General features: G+C 43.3%; 1 protein-coding gene and 1 non-coding gene across 2 annotated transcripts in view; both read right to left on the bottom strand.

The window, feature by feature from the left end:
• The window catches only part of Msh2 (mutS homolog 2), a 57,191-nt gene that overhangs the window by 20,311 nt on the left and 15,582 nt on the right, over positions 1-21,298 (bottom strand). Inside the window, exons 5-8 of the mRNA XM_075955100.1 lie at positions 19,314-19,463; positions 18,200-18,333; positions 13,820-14,019; positions 4,791-4,900 (exon numbers count right to left, since the gene is read on the bottom strand). Coding sequence (XP_075811215.1) covers positions 4,791-4,900; positions 13,820-14,019; positions 18,200-18,333; positions 19,314-19,463 — 594 coding nt within the window. The remainder of the gene's footprint in view (positions 1-4,790; positions 4,901-13,819; positions 14,020-18,199; positions 18,334-19,313; positions 19,464-21,298) is intronic.
• LOC142839614 (U6 spliceosomal RNA) lies at positions 1,098-1,204 on the bottom strand. The gene has a single exon (XR_012908788.1). It is a non-coding gene; the product is annotated as a U6 spliceosomal RNA (small nuclear RNA).

Raw genomic sequence — 21,298 nt, 5'->3', positions numbered from 1 at the left:
GCACCCCATCGGATAAGGCACAGCCACCTACTTCTAACTTCATTTCTAGGGGATGGAAAGCCCTCTTCTGGCCTCCTCAAGCACCTGCATGCACATGTCACATAAAATTCAGACACATATGTACACCTAAATTAAATAAATACATAAATTTTTAAAATAAGATTTGTACACCCCCCCCAAAAAAAGGTGGGTGGTGGTGGAACACACCTTTAATCCCAGCCCTCAGGTGGCAGAGGCAGGTGGATCTCTGTAAATTCAAGGCCAGCCTGGTCTACAAGAGCTAGTTCCAGGACAGGCTTCAAAGCTACAGAGAAACCCTGTCTCAAAAAATCAAAATAATAATAATAATTGTACAAATTGTCCTCTAATTTCCACATGCATACTATGGCATGCTTTTTGTGCGCGTGTGTGCGAGAGAGAGAGAGAGAGAGAGAGAGAGAGAGAGAGAGAGAGAGAGAGAGAGAGAGAGAGAGAGAGAATAAACCTCTGGGTGTACAGAAATAACATCTGGAACAAAACCTAACATCAGTAAGACAAATCACAGCACAGTATACTTACGGCAACTAAGGGAGAACTACAAACCTGGGACCACGCACCTAGGGGAACCTTAAATGTCAGGAATGAAAAGCAGATTTTCAAGCAACAAACCGATGGGTCTGTAACACCAGCTCCCAGCCTCAAACTCAGAAATCCCAATCAACGCAAAAGTAAGACCGGGGCTGCGTACACCGGTAACCCACACTGTGGGCTAAAGCAGAAGCCTAAAGTCAGCCTGAGCTGCCTTGCGGGACTGTTCCAGGGAGACAACGGGCAAGGAAGAACCAACAATTTGATGCAAATTCAAAGATTAGGGAAAGCACAAAATATGTCAATAGGCCAAAATGCTACCGAAGGGGCGCGGTGGGGCTACAGCCCCATCTCAGTGGTGGAGTTTGTCTAGTGTGTATTTGTTTACACAGGACCCTGGATGCAGCAGCCAGCGCTGGCAAACAAAAGAGCATGCTAACTCCAGAAACAATATCTAGGCAGAAGCTTTGTAACTTAAACCCTAAAGACTCACAAAGGCGGGGAAATCCTTTGGGTTTTGTTTCCAAGCTTATAATATGGAACGCTTCATGAATTTGCACGCCATCCTTGCACAGGGGCCACTCTAATCTTCTCTGTATTGTTTCAATTTTAGTATATGTGTTGTCAAAGTGACCATATAGGGGAAATTCTTTATCATGCCATAGACCAAGCTACTATCTTTTCTACTAGACAAAATCAAATCCAAGACAAAAATTATCACTCAAGATGCCATACCTAAATAATGATGAAAGTTCAACTGGTAAGAAACCCACATTAGCCGGGCCGTAGTGATCCACGCCTTTAATCCCAGCACTTGGGAGGCAGAGGCAGGCAGATCTCTGTGAGTTCGAGGGCAGCCTGGTCTACAAGAGCTAGCTCCAGGACAGGCTCCAAAGCTACAGAGAAACCCTGTCTTGAAACACCCCCCCCAAAAAAAAGGGAAAGAAAAAGAAACCCACATTACTTTCCCCAAAGCTAGAAAACATGCTCGATCTCGAGTGGGTGAAGAACGTTTGAAAACGGGCACAGATCGAGCAGATCAACATTCTTCTAAATAAATGATAATGGAAATCAACCAAATCGAGTAAATCATTCCTTCTTAAACCTGGGGAATGCATTCATTTAAAGAGAAACATTGAAGGGAAGTAAAATGTTAAACACTCAATAAACCTCCAGACACGCCATGCCCACTCCCCCACCACACAAATAAAAGGGGACTGGAGAAATGGCTCGGTGGCTAAGAGTACTCGCTGTCTTCCAGAGCTCCCAGTAACCACAGCAGGTGGCTCACAACCACCTGTAACTCTAGCTCCAAGGGATCCATGTCCTCTTCTGACTTTCCTGGACACCTGCACACAATACACTCAAAGTAAAAACAACAATAAGAGGGTGCAAAATTGGTAATGTTCGAAAATAATGAAAGAGAAAGACAACTTAGAAGAATTTTTTTTTAAGTCTTAAGTTCTCCAAACAGCTGAACTCCAGGGAGAGGGAAATGCTGGGGGAGGCATGAACATTTAATCAGAGAACATATCTTCAACAAGTACAGAAGCATCTTTAAAAATAATCTCCGGGGTCGGGAAGACAGCTCAGAAATCAAGGTGCTTGTTGCCGAGCCTGACGCCCTGAGTTTGAGTTGCAGGACACACATGAAAACTAATTCCCTCAAATTGTCCTCTGATCTCTACACCTGCACGCACACACAATATATAGAATGTATAATTAGCTAAATAATAAGGTCAAGCCAGTAAACATTCCAGCACGGATACAAGGGGTGCATGAAGCTCCCCAATAAATGAAGCACTACCGACAATCACAGCTACTCAAGAGGAAAGGGAAAGCCATTTGTCTTCTGGTGTGGCTTTTGGTAGGTCGCCACTGGATGGCGCCACACTCGCGAGCATGTAGGCAGGACTAACTAGATAGCAAAGACATGGGGTGGAGAGCCAGGGCAAGTGGAAAGACTTGGATTGGATTATGTTTAAGATAAATAGTATACATGGTCAAAATTGTCAAAAAAAAATCTTAAGAATTGATATAATTCACTAAAATACCAATAAAGGAAAAGTGTTTAGTTCTGTGAAAAAATCAATGCCTTCTTGAAATCTTGGCTTAGGATAATTTTGATCTACATTTATTTCAAAAGTAGGAAAAAAAAGAGGACTTATGGAAAGCAGCCACAGAAACACTTAGAAAGCTGGCGGGGAGGAGCACACAGCACACTGAGTAAATGAAGGCTCCTTTATCGCATGAACTCCTAGGAGCACAGCTGGAAAACAGTGAGGCTTTCAAAGATTAGATAGGGAAGTTGAAGAGTCCCGAGAGGATTTCTCAAAGTGGTTCTAAAAATGTAATTTAAATGCCTAAAATCATCACAAATATCTGTGTTAACGGTGAAAGCTTGAATTTGCCTTATAACCTGGGATAAGGTTAGAGGCGTGGGACATGGACACAGTAAGTTCCCGAGTGCAAACGGTGAGATCCTCCAGTTACAGCAGTCCTCCGCCCGTCTGGAGGAAGCCAACACTGTAAGCAACTGTGCTTAGCTCAGGCAATCATCACCATTACTCCCACAACCACTGCTTCAAACAGCCCCATCATGGTGCGTGGCAGGGCTCGGGACGCTGGCTCACCAAAAAGAAAACTGGCTTTGATTAAATTAAAATCATAGAGTTCAAGAAACCAGGGTCTCCCTGGATCTAGCAATTCTAATTAAAATCTATCCTATCTTAGCCTTTTAAAACTATAATTGCTACTTTACTCTTTTTAGAATATGCCCTCATACCTGCATACACACATAAATACAAACAACAAACATAACCTAATACGACCAAAATAAATCAACATCATAGAGCAAATTATTAACTCAAATAAATCTACAAGTACTAAGAACCATAGACTAACAATTTAGCCAACCAAATTATTACCCGCATTACCTGAATATCAATAATTTGAGTACAAATTTCTTGCATGGTCAATTAACTGGAAATTTAGCTTAGGTCTTTGGGGGCAGGGGTTCTGTAGCTTTGGAGCCTATTCTGGAACTCATTCTGTAGATCAGGCTGGCCTTGAACTCACAGAGATCCACCTGCCTCTGCCTCCCCAGTGCTGGGATTAAAGACGTGAGCCAGCACTGCCCAGGTTCTTTTATTTTGTGTTTGAGGTTTTTGTTTTTAAGTTTAGAAAAGTTTCAAGGTGGACAGTGCGTTGCATGCCTGTACTCCCAGCACTTAAAATGGAAGGCCAGGAGAACTGCCTTGAGTTGGAGACCAGCCTTGGCCAGAGGGAACATAAGACTCTATCTCCAAACACCCAAAGAAGGGCTGGAGAGATGATCAGTGGTTAAGAGCACCTGACACTCTTGCAGAGGATCCAGGCTCAGTTCCCAGCAACTCACAATCATCTACATCTAGTCCAGGCAATCAGATGGCCTCTCTGGCTTCTGTGGGGGCCAGAACATATAGTGTAGACGTGCATGCTGGCAAACACACACACACACATAATAAGTCTAAAAAAAAAACACTTATGCACATTTTAAGCACAAATTAACTCACCTCCCAAAAACAACTTCTCTACAGGAAAAACAGAAACGTTTTCGTTTACCCCTAACTTCTACTTTTTGAGACAATCTTACATTATAGTTCACACTGCGCCTAAACTCAAACACCATGGCCAACTTCTCCAGCAACTAAAATCCCTTCTATCTTAGAATTAAAATATAATTCACTGAACATTCGGGGTCACTTCTTTCAGTGGTGCACCCTTTAATCCTGCACTCTGAGCCGAGGCAGGGGACACTGAGTCACCCCCGTGCCTGCCCACACACACCCGACTCGTGCACCAGTACACACACAACAACAACAACAACAACCACTGCCGCAGCCTTTCTCTTCACTGAAGTGATTACTGGACTGGGCTGGATGGAGCACAGGGATAAGACACTTGCCCGCCACATTCAAGGCCTTGGGTTTGAGCCCCAGGACCGCCTATGGAATCCATTTCTTCCTTGTCTACCATTTAAATTTACATCGACTGGCTTCCAAAGGTGCCACACTTAAAAGCAAAAAAATAAATAAATAAATAAAAAATAAAAAAAAACCTCAAAAAAAAAAAAACTCAAGAGAAATTAGACATTTTTTTCTGATTTGCTCTTTTTAGCTTTGTTTATGCTTATTTTCTTTTCCAAAAATATTTTGCTGTGGGATTAAATGTAAACTGCATACCTGATCCATATCCAAAGTTGTTTCTATCATTTCTTGAAATTTTGAAAAATCAGAGCGAAGATCAGTAAGAGGAGTCACAAAAACTGCCGACAACAATGCCTGGTGTCTTCCTAAAACAAAGAAAAACAAAAATTTTAGCCCACAACAAAACTAAAATAATGAACACCATTTGAACCACAAAGCACAAACTGTGCAGGTCTCCAAACGTCATTCTGCTTTTTATGTTTTAATCAAGATGAACACCGCATTCATTCTACAGACGCGGAAATACTGCGCAGCGCCCACGCCTCCTACGAATGCACCCTTCCTGCGTGTCTGTCGTCTCCTTCATAAGTGATGCAGAAACATTAATTACGACTAAATGAACACTGTTTCTTGCAGATCTAATAAGACAAAGTCAAAGCCATTAAAATAAGACCTCTAATTTCCATTTCTAATTTCCTTTAACAACACGGTGTTCCAGTTAACAGGGGCTAAATCAAGCCAAGCATTTAAACTGAACTTGGATGTGTAAGAGTCACGCTGGAGAATTAAGAGAGGAGGGGAACAGGATCAACCGAGCTGGATGCCAGCCCCAAGCTTTCTGCCCTTTGGCTTTCTCATCTGCAACTTGGTGTCCCAAGCCTTCTTTCCCTATTGGTACAATGACGACCAGCCAGTGGCTGAACAGTCACTGTACATGACCACTAGGAATAGGTTGGTGTGGAGTAATCCTTCTGTACACGGTGTAAATATGTCACTATGATTGGTATAATAAACAAGCTGACTGGCCAATAGCTGGACAGGATAACAGCTGAACACCTTAGCGGGAAAGCCAAACTCAGAAGGATGGGATGAAGAAGAGCGGATCAGAAAGGACGCCAGCCAACTGCCAAGGAAGCAGGACATACGGAAAATGAGGTAACAAGCCATGAACAACATGGCAAAGCACAGGAAAGAAATGTGGGTTAATCTAAGTGTGAGAGCTAGTAACAAGCCTGAGCTATCGGTCGAGCATTTATAAATAGCACTAAGCCTCTGTGTCGGCTATCTGGGAGCCGGCGGCCAGGGCAGGAAAACCCTATCTACAATTACTACTTGGGACACAAAGATTTTTTTTCCCTCCTCATCGCCAATAAATTCTTACAGGAATTCTGCAAGTGATCCCTGGCACACTGAATTTATCACCGAAGTAATAAGTTTCAATTTCAGTAGCTCTTGAATGAGAATTATGAAAAGCTATCATGGAGTCATGTTTCATTATTAATCACAACAGCCTCTGACACACTGAGAAAATAGCACATACGTGTGAAACATTTAGACAGACTGTAAACAACACTTTGCCTACATAGTGTCTGTTGTGTTACAATGCCTGGCTCTTTATCCCCTTGGCTTAGAAACTACTGGTAAAAGGATGAATGGCAGCCAAGCAAAACAGTGATCCTGGATCAGAGAATGATTTTCTCCCCTGCTTCATTAATGTGTGACCCTGCAACCCAGCACTTTAGACCGAGGTGGGAGAATCACAAGCTTTGAGGATGCCCAGACTACACTAAAAGAACAAAAACTACTCCCATCAAGAAGGAACCTTAGCAACAAAGATCTCGCGCGTTAGTTTAATGTCCACGTTGCTTTCTGCTATGTTAAGATGTGCAGACAAAGGGTACAAAAGGTCTGCCAATGCCTGAAAGAAAAGAAAGCCTAGCAACGAACACATGGGCGGAATTCTGACCCTTAATGCAAATGTATAATTTACTGAAACTGGACTCTAGAAAAAGCAAACACCCTGCCATCGGGTAGGGTGGCACGTGCCTTTAATCTCAATACTCAGGAGGCAGAGGCAGGTAAATCACTGTGAATTCAAGGCCAACCCAGTCTATAGAATGAGTTCCAGGCCAGCCACCAGGGCTGTTACAAAGAGAAACCATATCTTAAAAAAAACAATAACAAAACAAAAAAAGAAAAGAAAAAAGAATCTGTTTTTTTTTTTTGGGGGGGGGTTGTTTTTTAAAGTAAGTGCCTTTTGTTTTTATCTTAAGGAGAGAGAACCACGCTAGATTCCTACCACTCTTGGTCAGTGTCTGGTAACTAACCACTTCCCTTAGTTCACTCCTTACACACATCTAACCCTGTCAGCCTTAAATGCTTCCTTGGCCAATACAGTAGTTCCCAGCCGCTCCCGTCTTAGAAGCTGGCTGTTTCATCATCCAAGTTCGATGTCAGAAAGTAATCTCTTTTTGCTCACTCTGTCCTGACTGCTCTGAATTCATGGCATTCCTCCCTCCTGCCTCAGTTTATCAAGTTGGGATTACAGCTGTCAGGCACTACATATATAACAACAACAATTCCTTTCTTCAAAGTTTAAAACTTTAAGTATATGGGTTTTCTATGTGGTACCCCAGGAAGCCAGAAGAGGGCGTCAGATGCCCTGGAACTGGATTTATAGATGGCTATCAGCCACCAAGTAGGTGCTGGGAATCAAACCTGGGACCTCTAGAGGAGCAGCCAGTGCTCTTAAGTGCTGAGCTGTCTCTCCAGTCCTGATAGAGACGCCAGACAGTAAGTGCACGCCTCTAATCCCAGCACTTAGAAGGCAGAGGCAGTGGATCTCTGTGAGTTCAAGGCCAGCCTGGTCTACTGAACTAGTTCCAGGACAGCTAGGGCTGCTGAAACCCACCGCACCCCCCACCAAAAAAAATAAATAAATAAATAAAAATCATAGATGCCTTTGACTGCACCTAGCATTTCCCTAGTTTTCTTTATCATATTTTACTATGCATTTGAAAGTCTCACTTATTTATTTCCTTATTATCTCTTCTACCCTTCCACTCTCAAGGACTCTCCATAAGAGAAAGGACCAGCTGTCACTGTTACTCAGTCTTGTGGTACCATAAGCACAAAGCAGACAGTTGGTAGTCACCTGCTAAGAGGGTACAAGCACAGGAAACATGAAATAATCAAGCACTGGCCATTAACTTTGGCACTTACAGTTACCAAATAAGGATTGTGGATTTCAGAGATCATGCTGGGAACTGTAAGTTTCCTAAATGAAGTGTGAAGTGTCAGGGTGGAGAGAGGAACTGAAGACACCCATGCTTGCAGACAGGCAGAACATCGTGAAAATGGTGCATTAAGCAACCTAAAGAGGGCGCTGGAGAGATGGCTCAGAGGTTGGGAGCACTGGCTGCTCTTCCGGAGGTCCTGAGTTCAATTCCCAGCAACCACATGGTGGCTCACAACCATCTGTAATGAGATCTGGCACTGTATCCTGGAAAGTGTATATATAATTTTTTTAAAAAAAAAAAAAGCAACCTAAAGAGGGGCTGGAGAGATGTTTCAGTGGTTAAGAGCATTGCCTGCTCTTCCAAAGGTCCTGAGTTCAAGTCCTGGCAACCACATGGTGACTCACAACCATCTGTAAAGAGGTCTGGTGCCCTCTTCTGGCCTGCAGATATGCACACAGACAGAATATTGTATACATAATAAATAAAATTTAAAAAAAAAAACAACCTAAAGATTCAATGCATCTCCATCAAAATTGCAACAGCAGGGGGCTGGTGAGATGGGTCAATGGTTAGGAGCACTGGTTGTTCTTCCAGAGGATCAGGGTCCGAGCCCCAGCACCCACTGTCTGTGATTCCAGTTCCAAGGGATCTGACCACCTGTTTCTAACCTCAGTGAGCACCAGTCACGAACACGGTACATATACAGACACATGTATATGTAACATATGTGTAAGCAAAACACAAACAAAATGAGACTTTTTAAGATAGTTGTAATATCTTAAACAAAATCGAGGCTAAATTGGGCATGAAATAATCTGTACACCTAGCTGGTGAGCTGTTTCCTGCATTTCTGAGATGACTGTGAGGGTGACCTCGTTTAGCACATCACTCTGCTGACAGAACTGGTCTGTTGGGACAGGTGCTGTGGTGGTTTGAATGTGACTGGCCCCATAATCACATAGGGAGAAGCACTATTAGAAGCTATGGCTTTGGTGGAGTGGGTGTGGCCTTGTGGAGGAAGTGTGTCACTGTGGAGGCGGGCTTGCAGGCTTCCTATGCTCAGGATACTGCCAAGTGTCTCAGTCCACTTCCTGTTGCCTATGATCAAGATGTAGCCAGTACCACATCTACCTGTAAGTAATCATGCTCCCCACCATGATGATAATGGATTAAACCTCTGAACTGTAAGGGAGTCAACCCCAATTGAACACTCCCCTTTATAAGAGTTGCTGTGGTCATGGTCTCTTCACAGAAACAGGACAGTAACGAAGACAGGTGTCATTCCTTCCCTACCGCTCCATGGGACCCCAACTAAAGCTATGCAGCCACCTTCCCCAAGAGCGAGGTGCTCTTTTGTCAAGGGTGTTGAGCAGCTGTATCACCCTGCTAGAACCTCCAAATAAGTCAGCAAGTGCCTATTTCTCACAGAGAAAACTTTAATCCCACAAATCTACTTTCCATACCGTTGCTGCCCCCTGCTGTCTGGGAATAGACATTACTTTCAAGGCTTTTTTTCTAGCCTGACAGTTAAGCCTAGAATTAATCAAAACTGGAATCACAAGATGACAAGTTATATGTAATTTCTAGAAATAATATATGCTAATATATTTTAAAATCGTAACTTTGCTCTAAAAATATTACACTTGTTTTATTCTTTTATTACAAATTAGTCTGTTTGGTTTTCTCTGTGAAACTAAGAAACTGTGCTCAACTTTTCAAAACTAACGGGGATAGAATTACCCACAGAACAAGACGGCAGCAGAGAGTCTACCAGCTGAGGCTGCATCTGCTTGCCAGACTTAGCAGCAAACATCTAACTCAGCAAATGCCAGCCTGGTCCCGTGTTCTAGGACAGAATTACGCACATGGGTGAAGAAAAGATGAAAAGCAGTGCAGGCTTTCAGAAACTCAAACAGGAAGAGAAAGAGAGACTGGTATCAAAAAGACACAGACTTTGTATTGATTTAGCTTGGGTTTTGTTTATCTTTTGAGACTCTCTCTACATAGTATCGGCTGTCTTAGAACTCACTCTGTACACCAGGCTGGCCTAAAACTCAGATCCACCTGCCTCTGCCTCCCAAGTGCTGGAACTAAAAGTGTGCGCCACACGCCCAGCCTTAGGATCTGTTTTTGAAAACAGGGCAAATGTAGCCAGGCAGTGGTGGTACAGGCATTTAATACCAGCACTCAGGAAGCAGAGGAAAATGGATCTCTGAGTTCGAGGTCAGCCTGGTCTACAGCTTGATTTCCAAAAAGGGCCAGGGATACGTAGAGAAACCCTGTCTCAGAATAAAAAAAGAAAAAGAAAGAAAATAACAGCAAACGGGAAATTTTTAAAGTGCTAGTTCACACAGAGAGATGAACAGCAGCACACGCCTTTTATCTCAGCACTCAGGAGGCAGAGGCAGGCATCTCTGCGAGTTTGAGGTCAGCCTTATCTACACAGCAAGTCCCAAGCCAGCCAGGGTACATGAGACCCTGTCTCAAAAAGACCAAAACAAATAAATTAGGTAACTGAATGGTTTAAAAAGTATGGGCTGAGTTGTCAGAAAACAAAAGGATATTTGTTTACTTTATAACGTGAGAAACACATAAAAAAACAGAGTCAAAAATAGCTGACTTTATTGTTTAGAGAGCCTTTCTCCATAGTCATATTGCATCCCTAATGCCTGTCAATCACCTTATATTGTTTGATGATCTAGTTGATTTTGATTTTTTGAGACGGAATTTCTCTGTGGCTTGGAGCTTGTCCCGGAACTCGCTCTGTAGACCAGGCTAGCCTCGAACTCAGAGATCCACCTGCCTCTGCCTCTGTCTCCAGAGTGCTGGGATTAAAGGTTTGCGCCATTACTGCCTGGTCCCAAGAACTATTTTAAGTTTCTAAAGGTAAGATAAAATTTAATGTGTATTTTGTCATCATGAATCTGAATTTAAATCTATCTGGAAAAGAACCAAATCTTTCCATAATACTAAAGATCTACTTCATAATACTGGGACTCAAACCCAGTCAGGCACACAAACCCTCCACTACTGAGCCCCCGAGGGGTTTGTTTTAATAGTTCTCAGAGCTGTTGATGTTTGGTTGAAACTTAAAATGCTTTACATATTAGAGACTTAAAAACACTCTAGAAACTGAAATTGATGCTGAAGAAACTTCCATTCATTTCAAGGTAAAAGCTACAGGTAGCCGGGCGGTGGTGGCGCACGCCTTTAATCCCAGCACTCAGGAGGCAGAGGCAGGTGGATCTCTGTGAGTTCGAGACCAGCCTGGTCTACAGAGCTAGTTCCAGGACAGGCTCCAAAGCCACAGAGAAACCCTGTCTCGAAAAAACCAAAAAAAAAAAAAAAAAAAAAAAAAAAAAGCTACAGGTAAGGACTCGTGTTCTATTTAACTCATGGGAGTTAAGCTCAAATGCTAGCACCCAAATAAAGAGTAAGGCATGCCTGCACCTGCCTATGACCTCACTGAGCAGTAGCGCAGGTCCCCAGAGCTCACCTCACCCCATTAGAAAGGCAAGTATCTGACTCAGAGAGAAACCCTGTTCCCAGGCAGGAAGACAGAGAGCACAGAAAACACCTGACATGTTGCTCTGGCCACATGTATGCATGGGTGCATACACTGTGTTTACATCCATAAACCACACTACGCGAACACACACACATTTGTCAAGTCAGTTGACTTTACTCACTAATATTCTACTTGTTTACATTAGTAACTTTTTTTTTGAGATAGGATGCTGTGCATTCTACGCTGACCTTGAACTCACATTAAGGGCTCCAGCAGGTCCTGGCCTGTGGACAGGCCTTATCCTTCCCCCTCCCCTTTCCCTTGCTAAATCCTTAGATATATCCCTAAAGCTAGTCACCAAGGTCTATCCCCTTATTTGGCCCCTTTCTTATGCCTGACTCATTCCTAAGATGGATCACCAAAGTTCACCAATCAAAGATCCCCATTTGACTACCCTAGTTTAAATGCCCCATCAGGACTTATCAGCCCATCTCAGCTCATTCCACTCTTTCCCTCTTAAAATTAACACTTGCAAAGCTATTCTGACTCGGTCACCTTGTCTCTCTGCCTTGCTTAAAAAGGATCTCTTTATATTTGGGTGTAGTCCGGGCCTAACCCAGGGTCCAATGAGGAGCACCCCGAAGTACGCGGGTCCCTTCACTCACTAATAGTCAAGGATCACACAAAATTCCTGGTCTTCCTGATTCTACTTCTCGGGGACTGGCTAATAAGCTTACGCCACCATATCTAGCTAAGAACTTCACTCTAACCTCAACTGTGAGAATACCAAGACCCTTTGTCCTGTCACGGGATATGCACTGGGAGTTAATTCTACCAAGTCTTAAATCAGCCTGTTGGCTTGCTGTTGAGATAGGGTTTTGCTGAATGGCCAGGCTGGTCTCAAACCCAAGTTAGTCCTCCAACCTAGCATTCGGAGGAACTAGGAACACAGATTCTGGCAGAGCCCAATTTGTCTGTTCCTTTTGTTAAGGCTCAAGTGTGCTTGTTAAAGCCTAACTATAATAAACACACAAACGTAAACATGCAAAGTGGTAGAATTTCAGAGTAGCCCTGTTGTGACGTTTAGTTATCAAACAGGAAAATGCTCCCTGAACAACAAATAAATGTTTGTTTGGCTTTGAGACAAGAACTCTAGCCCAGACTAGGCTCAAACTCTCAGCAGCTGAAGGTGGCCTTCGCTTACTTCTGGGAGTATGCCTCCACACCTCTCCTTCCGCACTGCTGAGGACTGAGCCCAAGGTTTTGTGCAAGCTAGGCGAGCACTCTACAATTGAGCCACATTCCTTTGCCCCCAGAAAACATCTTAACAGTCCGCATAGGACTCCACCTTGTGCTCTGTGGCTCCAAAGAGCAAGATATACACCCTGATAGCTCGTGTTCCTGCTGGGCTGTTCCCTTCCCCTATAGCCAGCTACAACTGTACACACTGTCCTATGAGTCCAGCAATGGCACTGTCTAGCCGCCTGCTACCATGAGACTAACCCATTAGTAATAATAAATCCAGTAACATAACATTGCTCTTTAACTGGGTCAAAGTACTAGAAACTGTGTGTGCTAGGCAAGTGCTTGACCACTGAACCACATCCCAGGCTATATTTTACCTCCTTTTCTTGGAGATAGGGTCTTCTTCTGTGGCTAGTCCAGGCTGGTCTCAAACTCAGAAATCCACCTGCCTCTACCTCTTGAGTGCTGGATCTAAAGGCTTGCACACCATGTCTGGCCTACTTTCTGCTTATTTAGGTGGTTGTTTTTTATGAGACAGGGTCTCGCTGGACAGCCCTGGCTGGCCAGAACTTGCTATGTAGAACAGGTTTGCCTCAAACTTACAGAGATGTGCCTGCCTCCTCTTCCCGAGTCCTGGACTGTCTGTTTGTTTAGCTGGAGGAATCTCACTGAAATGCCCTGGCTGATTTTGAACTTACTCCGTAACTAGGTAGGTCTTCTAGTTGCTATTTATTCTCCTGCCTAAGCTACACAGTAGCTGCGATACAGGACTGAGCACCAGTCTTGGTGAACATTCATTTCAAAAAGGCCAGTGTCATGTCTAACCCCCCAGTATTGCAATATACACACACAGAATGCTAAGTAGCGCACATTCCAAATTATCTCAAGACTTCCGGCTTCTGCCATAACGTACGGCTCAATGCAAACCTATGAGAAGCTCATCATCAGAGCGGGCACCAGACCTGCCTTTCATAAAGAACAGTACATCCACCCAGCATGTGAGAGTGAAGTAAAACAGGGTGGAGGAAAAGAAAAAAAAATCTAATAAATAAATAAAACAAGAGTTGTGGCTAGAGAGATAGCTCAGCGGTTAAGAGCACTGACTGCTCTTCCAGAGGACCTGGGTTCAATTCCCAGCATCCACATGGCAGCTCACAACTATCTGTATCCAGTTCCAGAGGACCTGACACCATCACACAGACACACATGCAGGTGAAACACCAATGCACATAAAGTAAAATAAATAATTAAAAAAAAAAAGCAAGAGCTAAGAAAAGCAAAGTTGTCATTACCTTGGTATTTCTTCAGAGCCTGTAGGACACTGGGGAGCTGGTTCACACCCTGATATATTCGGTAACAGTCTTGTAAGTTTGCTGCTTGTCTCTGAAATTTCTTGGCAAGTCGGTTAAGATCTGGAAATCGACGAAGTAAATCCTCCTGTAAGGTCTGTCTCAGTTCTGAATCTTCTACAAAAGCTTCCACTAAATTTAATCTGGAAAAAAAAATATTAGAGTAAAAGGTAAGATGGCTCAATAGGTAGGCACTTGCCATCAAGCTTGAGTTCCTGAGTTCAAACACCAGGGAATCCGCATGGTGGAGGGAACTGACGCCCAAGTTGTTCTCTGACTTCCAGGAGTATGCCAAACAAACACACACACACACACACACACACACATTCATTAAAAAAAAAACACACACATATATATGCATTTTAAATATATATAAAGATATATAATAGATAGATAAATAGATAGAGCGAGCCATGGGGTTGGAGAGAGATGGTTCAGTGGTTATCAGAAGAGCACTGGCTATTGTTCCAGAGGACTTAGGTTCAATTCCCAGCACCCACATGGCAGCTCATAACTATCTGTAACTCCAGTTCCAGGGGACCTGACACCCTCACATAAAGTTAAAATAATTTTAAAAAGGGGGCTGGAGAGATGGCTCAGTGGTTAAGAGCATTGCCTGCTCTTCCAAAGGTCCTGAGTTCAATTCCCAGCAACCACATGGTGGCTCACAACCATCTGCAATGAGGTCTGGCGCCCTCTTCTGGCCTGTAGGCATACAGACAGAACATTGTATACTAAATAAATAAATAAATATTTAAAAAATAATAATTTTAAAAAGAGAGAGAGAAAGAAAAGAAAACAAAGAGAGCGCCTTTAATCCCAGCACTCGGGAGGCAGAGGCAGGCGGATCTCTGTGAGTTCGAGACCAGACCAGCCTGGTCTACAGAGCTAGTTCCAGGACAGGCTCCAAAGCCACAGAGAAATCCTGTCTCGAAAAACCAAAAAGAAAAAGAAAAAAGAAAAAAAAAGAAAAGAAAAAGAAAACAAAGAGAGGGAGGGAGGGAGGGAGGGAGGGAGGGAGGGAGGGAGGGAGGAAGGCTCAAGGCAAAAATCAACACACTAGCACTACATATGGGTCTCACTGTGGCTAACTTAAAAAAGGAAAAAAAGAAAAGAAGTAGCTTTGAAAAATGAAGAAAGCTGGGTGGTGTGACACACGCCTTTAATCCCAGCACTGTGGAGGTAGAGTCAGCACTTGCGAGTTCAAGGCCATCCTGGTCTAAGTGTGAGCTCCAGGACAGCCAGGGCTACACACACACACCAAAAAAAAACAAAAAAAAAACAAAAACAACAACAAAAACCCTGTGGGGGTGGGGGAACGGACAGGAGAGGAGAGAATGGGGTGGGGAAGAAGAGGAGAAGAGGAGGAGGGAGAGTGTCTACAAAACTAACCTAAGAGAAGCACGGTAAGCCATCTCAAAATGCCTAGAAGGTAAAGGCCATCCCTGCCTAACAAAGTGAGTTACACGACACCTGCCTCAAAGCAAAACCTGCGCACTAGCACACAGCAATTGCAAAGCTCCTTCCGTCTGCCCCAGGATGAATTGCTAGTTTCAGAAGCTGCTCAGTAAACCACTTCAGAAGTAATTACAGTGTCAGTTTACATTTCTAGATAACAGTAAAAAGGGAGAGACTTCTGTCTCCTTGACAATGTCACTTTAAAAATCACAAATTTAGACATATCAAAGCTACCACGGGCATTAACAGAGTATAGCTATCAGTCATATTGAATTCAATCTCTCAGCTGCACAAAATTAGATATTATATTAAAATCACAATTTAAAGGGAATGCACAATAAATTTTTAGGGTCAGTTAATCCCTAAGATTCCAACAGAACTCTTTGGAAATTAATCATAAAACATGTTTTTTTTTAAATTATTACACTTATCTGTGTGTGTGTACTTATACATGTACAGCACACACATGGAGGCAAAAGGACAAAGTTCAAGAGTCAGCTTTCTCCCTCGGATGAACTAGGTCACCAGGCTTGGGAGCAACCACCTGAGCCTTTCACCAACTCAACATATGATTTCCTGGAATCTGGAGAAATGACAGAACAGCAAGAGCCCTGGCTACTCTTCCAGAGAAAGCAGTTTTGATTCCTAGTACCCATGTACCAGCTCACTAAACTGAATGCTGGGAGAAAGGAGGTGGAGTCAAAGAGAAGCCATGTAGCCCAGCCAGAGACAGACAATGTATAGAACCTTGCCGGTAAGGCACAGCCAATGGTGATACACAGGTTAATGGAAATGTAACATGTAAGAGTTAGCCAATAAGAAGCCAAAGCTAATGGGCCAAGCAGTGATTTAATTAATAGAGTTTCTGTGTGGTTATTTCGGGAGTCCAACTGCGTATAACCTGTTTCAGGATCCAACACCCCTCTTCTGATGGCCTCAGGAGCTCACACATACATGATGTGCATACACTCAGATAGAACCTGGATCAGTGACAGGGTCCCACAGAGGAGCATCAGTGATAAAAAAAAAATAGGAAAAAATTAGGAAAGTAGGGACCAGGAGGTCTTGTATAAGCCGATGGTTTATGTCAAATAAGCTTATTAAGAAGTAGAGTCATCACCAGGAGGTAGGTGACCCATGCTTTAAACACAGCACTAGGGAGGCAAGAGGCAGGCAGATCTCTGTAAGTTTGAGATCAGCCTGATCTACATAGTTCCAGGACAGTCAGGGCTACACAGAGAAACCCTGCCTGTCTTAAAAAAAAAAAAAAAAAAAAGCAAAAAAATAAAAAACAGAAAAGAAAAAAAAACAAGGTTGGTTGTGATAGGGCACACCTTTGATGTCAGCTCTCTGGAGACAGAGGTAAGATAATCTCTAAGGAGTTCAAGGCCAGCCTGGTCTACACATCCAGTTCCAGTCCAGCTAGGCCTACATAATGTCTCAAAAATCAACAGTATTCTATCATTTCTTTTAAACTAGTAAAGGCTAGAGAGTTAGATCAACAGTTAAAAGCACTTGGCTGCTCTTAAAGAAAACCCAGGTGGATTCCCAGCACCCACATGGCAGCTCAAAACCATCTGTAACTCCAGTCCCAGAGGATCTGATGCCCTCTTCTGACCTCCACAGGCACCAGGCACACATGTGGTACACAGACAAAACATTTATACCCATAAACTAGATAAATCTAAACACAGCAAGTCTGTGGCAGTGGAAGGCTCATCCAGAAGAAAAGACCTGAAGTCAATTCTCAGGATGAAGAGAGCAGGCCAAAGTACCTTGGCCTAAGTACTATCGTTTTGACTTCAGATTCTATTCTATCTATAGGGTGAAATCAAGTTCAAGATCCCAAGCTGTAGGAGAGCTGATCAACCTCCTCCCCAGACCATAGAAACAGTCCTTAGTTTTTCAGAAACATCATGGCTGTTCCTAACAACAGAAGGCTGGTCAGACTGAAAGGCTTGCACTGTGTGTCAGCTGACAACAATGGAAAACACAAGGAAAGTCCCCAGTTGTTAACTTCTGACCACTGTTTGTGACTTTTGTGCTCATAAACCCCACCTCTGCACCTGCTTGGGGCCTGCTGGGAGAAACAAGGCTCCGGAGTCCTTGTCCTGCTGCCCTGCTCCATCAGTGACCACTCGGGAGCCTTAAGTGGTATCTCACCTTCCTCGAAGAAAGGTTGGCTGGGCTAGGGATAGAGCTCAGTACAACACCCTGGATTGAGTTTCCAGTTCAGCTTCCACCTCCAGCACCACCTACACCAGTACCTGATAGACGGGGGCCAGGATGGCTGGGATGACAACGCTCACTGAGAAACCCGACTGTATCTGAGTTAGAACCCTGGAATCTACATTAAGGTGGAAGGAGAATGGACTCTACAGATGTATGTTCCACACCCTGTAAGCACCCCTCAAACACACACACACACACACACACACACACACACACACACTACATATAATTAAAATGTTTTTAAAGGTTAAAATTCATCCTCAACTAAATATGAGTTCAAGGTCAGTTCAGGACCCACAACACAACAAAACAAGAAATACACTGAGTGTGGGCTGGAGAGATAGCTCAGTGGTTAAGAACATTGCCTGTTCTTCCAAAGGTCCTGAGTTCAATTCCAAGCAACCACATGGTGGCTCTCAACCATCTGTAATGAGATCTGGTTCCCTCTTCTGGCCTGTAGGCATACATGCAGACAGACTACTGAGAATATTGTATACATAATAAGTAAATAAATCATTTTTTAAAAAAAGAAATACACTGAGTGCAAACTGTCTATCAGAATACGTGGCATTATCATACAGGGTCAACAGTGAATTGCACAAAGGCAGGAGAAGCACACACTAAATGCTATACCTCTCTTCTATTCTGTTCTTGTCCATGAGAGGCTGTTTAATCCACTGGTTAACCAATCTTTGCCCTTGAGCAGTTTTGCATTTATTCAGTAATGCAGCCAGAGACTGAGAGCCAGTGGTATCTTCAACAGAACCCTAGTAACACACGAAAAGAAAAAACCATCAGCAAAAACTTTATCCTGCCATGAAACAGAGCTGGAATAGTGAGCACTGCTCTCCAAATATACACTGGGAACTGCCCACAATAGTTCCTCTAAGGCGAAACCTGTGCATCTGCATTTGCAGACACACATTTCACCCTCAGCTGACTCACAGTGACTGCAGTGTCTAAAGAACTCAGAACAGGACTGCAAGGCCCTGTGTTAACACAGAGTCACCCGAACAACCAGGACAGTCTACACATATTGTCTGACACTAGCAAAATAAAATACAATAATTACAAACAACTTATGGGGGCTGGAGAGATGGCTCAGAGGTCAAAAGCACTGGCCACTCTTCCAAAGGTCCTGAGTTCAATTCCCAGCAACCACATGGTGCTCATAACTATCTATAATGAGATCTGGTGCATGTAAATGAGATCTGCAGAACACTATATATAATAAATAAATATTTTTTTAAAAAACTATCTAGTTTGGGGGCTGGAGAGATGGCTTAGAGGTTAAGAGCATTGCCTGCTCTTCCAAAGGTCCTGAGTTCAATTCCCAGCAACCACATGGTGGCTCACAACCATCTGTAATGGGGTCTGGTGCCCTCTTCTAGCCTGCAAGCATATACACAGACAGAATATTGTACACATAATAAATAAATATTTAAAAAAAACTATCTAGTTTAACTATATAATAATGCTACAGAATACAAATTCCTTACATAGATCATTATTTGTGAAAGGGAACTTTTTTAAAAAATTACTCAGTTTCTTGGTTTTTTTTCTTCCCTAAGACAAGATTTTTCTGTGTATCTCTGACTGTGCTGGAACTCGCTATGTAGACCAGGCTGGCCTCAAATTCACAGAATTCACAACCTGCCTCTGCCTCCCGAGTGCTGGGATTAAAGACCTGTGCCACCACCGCCCAGCTAAATTATTCAATATTTTTAACCCATGTTGTCTTTTTTACCTGGAAAAGATTGAGGGCTCTAACTGCTGCCATGTCCAATTTCATGTATTGGTTGAAGTCAAAAGTAGTCAGTTCAAACTGTCCAAAATTTGAATCATCTGACAAGAGTTCTAAAAACTTGATTACTGCAGATAATGATGAAACTGCAACCTAAAAATAAATATTAAATAAAAGATTCTTCCATCACCAAGACTAGAGACTAGGAAGGCAAGACAAAAGTAAGACTAACTGGGCATGGAGACATGTGCCTGGAATTCTAGTACTCGAAAGACCAAAAGAGGAAAACCAAGAGTTTGGGGCCAGTCTGGAATACATCGAGAATTTGGGGCAAATCTAGAATACAAAGAGAAACTTTGTCTCTCATGCCGGAGAGACGGCTCCACGGGTCTCATGGTCACAGCTTGATCCCTAAACCCACAGCAGAAAGAGGACTCCTGAGGTTGTCCTCAGAGCTTCACACACAGGCTGGGCACCCTAAGGACCATACACTCATATTCATACCCAATAATTAACATTTACATGTATGCGCACGTTTAAAGTGAAACTTGCCAGGTAATATTTCCCTTTATTTCCAGCAGTTGAAAGGCAATGGCAGGGGGATCTGTGAGTTCGAAGCCAGCCTAGACTACACTGTGAGTTCCAGGCCAGGCAAAGATACACAGTGATACTCTGTCTCAGAAAGGTAGGAAAACACAGTCTCTTGGAATGGGGAACCAGAGGGAAGATGGTTTCCATCTTCAATGGACAAGTGTTAGGAATCCGTCCCCAGAGAGACTGTTTCATAACAGATCTTCTAGGGAATAGCAGAATTTGCTGTTCTTTTTCTTTTTTCCTTTATTTCCCCCCGCAAATCTCTGCTTTCAGCAAGATGTAAAAAAGAAGAGGCTACGGGAGCTCCTCTGACTCCAGGTCTGATGGAAGAGGGCCACCAAGAACCACATAGAATAAGCTGCACCAGGCGTTGTCATGGCCCCTGCCCACCTCCAACAGCTGGTGAACGAGGAAGGTAACGTATGTCTGAGACGCAGACAACTAGGCATGCACCGAGAAGTGGAGAACAGCTCAAGCTGGAGAAGACGAAGGTGTCTATCTAAACAAGGACTGCTGCGTCCTTCCTCACAGATGATGAGGTCATGCTGGGAATTCCCGCTGGAGGAGCTGAACTGGCTAGCATGCAATTCTATAAACATACAAGTGTGTCCCCTTACCACCTTCTTTGTATAGTTTACTGAATTAATATAGCTTTATTAAGTAAACATTTTCAGGTTGCAAAACTTACATTTTTTACTCTTTATATAATTTAACGCCAATTCTCTGGTCTGGAAGGAATAAAGGCATGTATTCAGTCCTGTTAATGTCGCCTTTTTGCTGCTTCTTTGTTCTTTTTCCACGACAAGTGTTTCTCTGCGTAGCCCCTGCTGTCCTAGGACTCAATCTGTGGCTCAGGCTAGCTTCCAACTCAAGAGACAGCTACTGCCGGGTGGTGGTGGCACACGCCTTTAATCCCAGCACTCGGGAGGCAGAGGCAGGCGGATGTCTGTGAGTTCGAGACCAGCCTGGTCTACAGAGCTAGTTCCAGGACAGGCTCCAAAACCACAGAGAAACCCTGTCTCGAAAAACCAAAAAAATAAAAGAGAGAGAGACAGCTACCTATGCCCCAGCCTAAAATGGGCCCAAAGGATGCACCACCACCACCACCGGGCTGCCTTTCTACACTTCTAAAATACTGCTCCTAGTTATTTTACACTCGTTTATAAATAAACCACACCATTGTTTATTTTAGTATTTTTAGTATACATAGAAGTAGAAACCCTATCTCTAAAATCAAAATAGGGGAAGAAAGATATAAAAATATAGCCCTATAAATCATTTATATAAACAAACAAATAAAGGCAAACTAATCTATGCTGTCAGAAGTCAGAACCAGGATAGACCGCTAATGCAGATGAAGACAGTAAGGAAGTCTTAACGGGAAGTATAAGAGA

This window comes from Microtus pennsylvanicus, chromosome 21 (genome assembly GCF_037038515.1).
Source record: "Microtus pennsylvanicus isolate mMicPen1 chromosome 21, mMicPen1.hap1, whole genome shotgun sequence".
Taxonomy (NCBI): Eukaryota; Metazoa; Chordata; class Mammalia; order Rodentia; family Cricetidae; genus Microtus; species Microtus pennsylvanicus.
The sequence above is the reverse complement of the archived record's forward strand: the minus strand, read 5'-3'. Positions and strand labels throughout refer to the sequence as shown.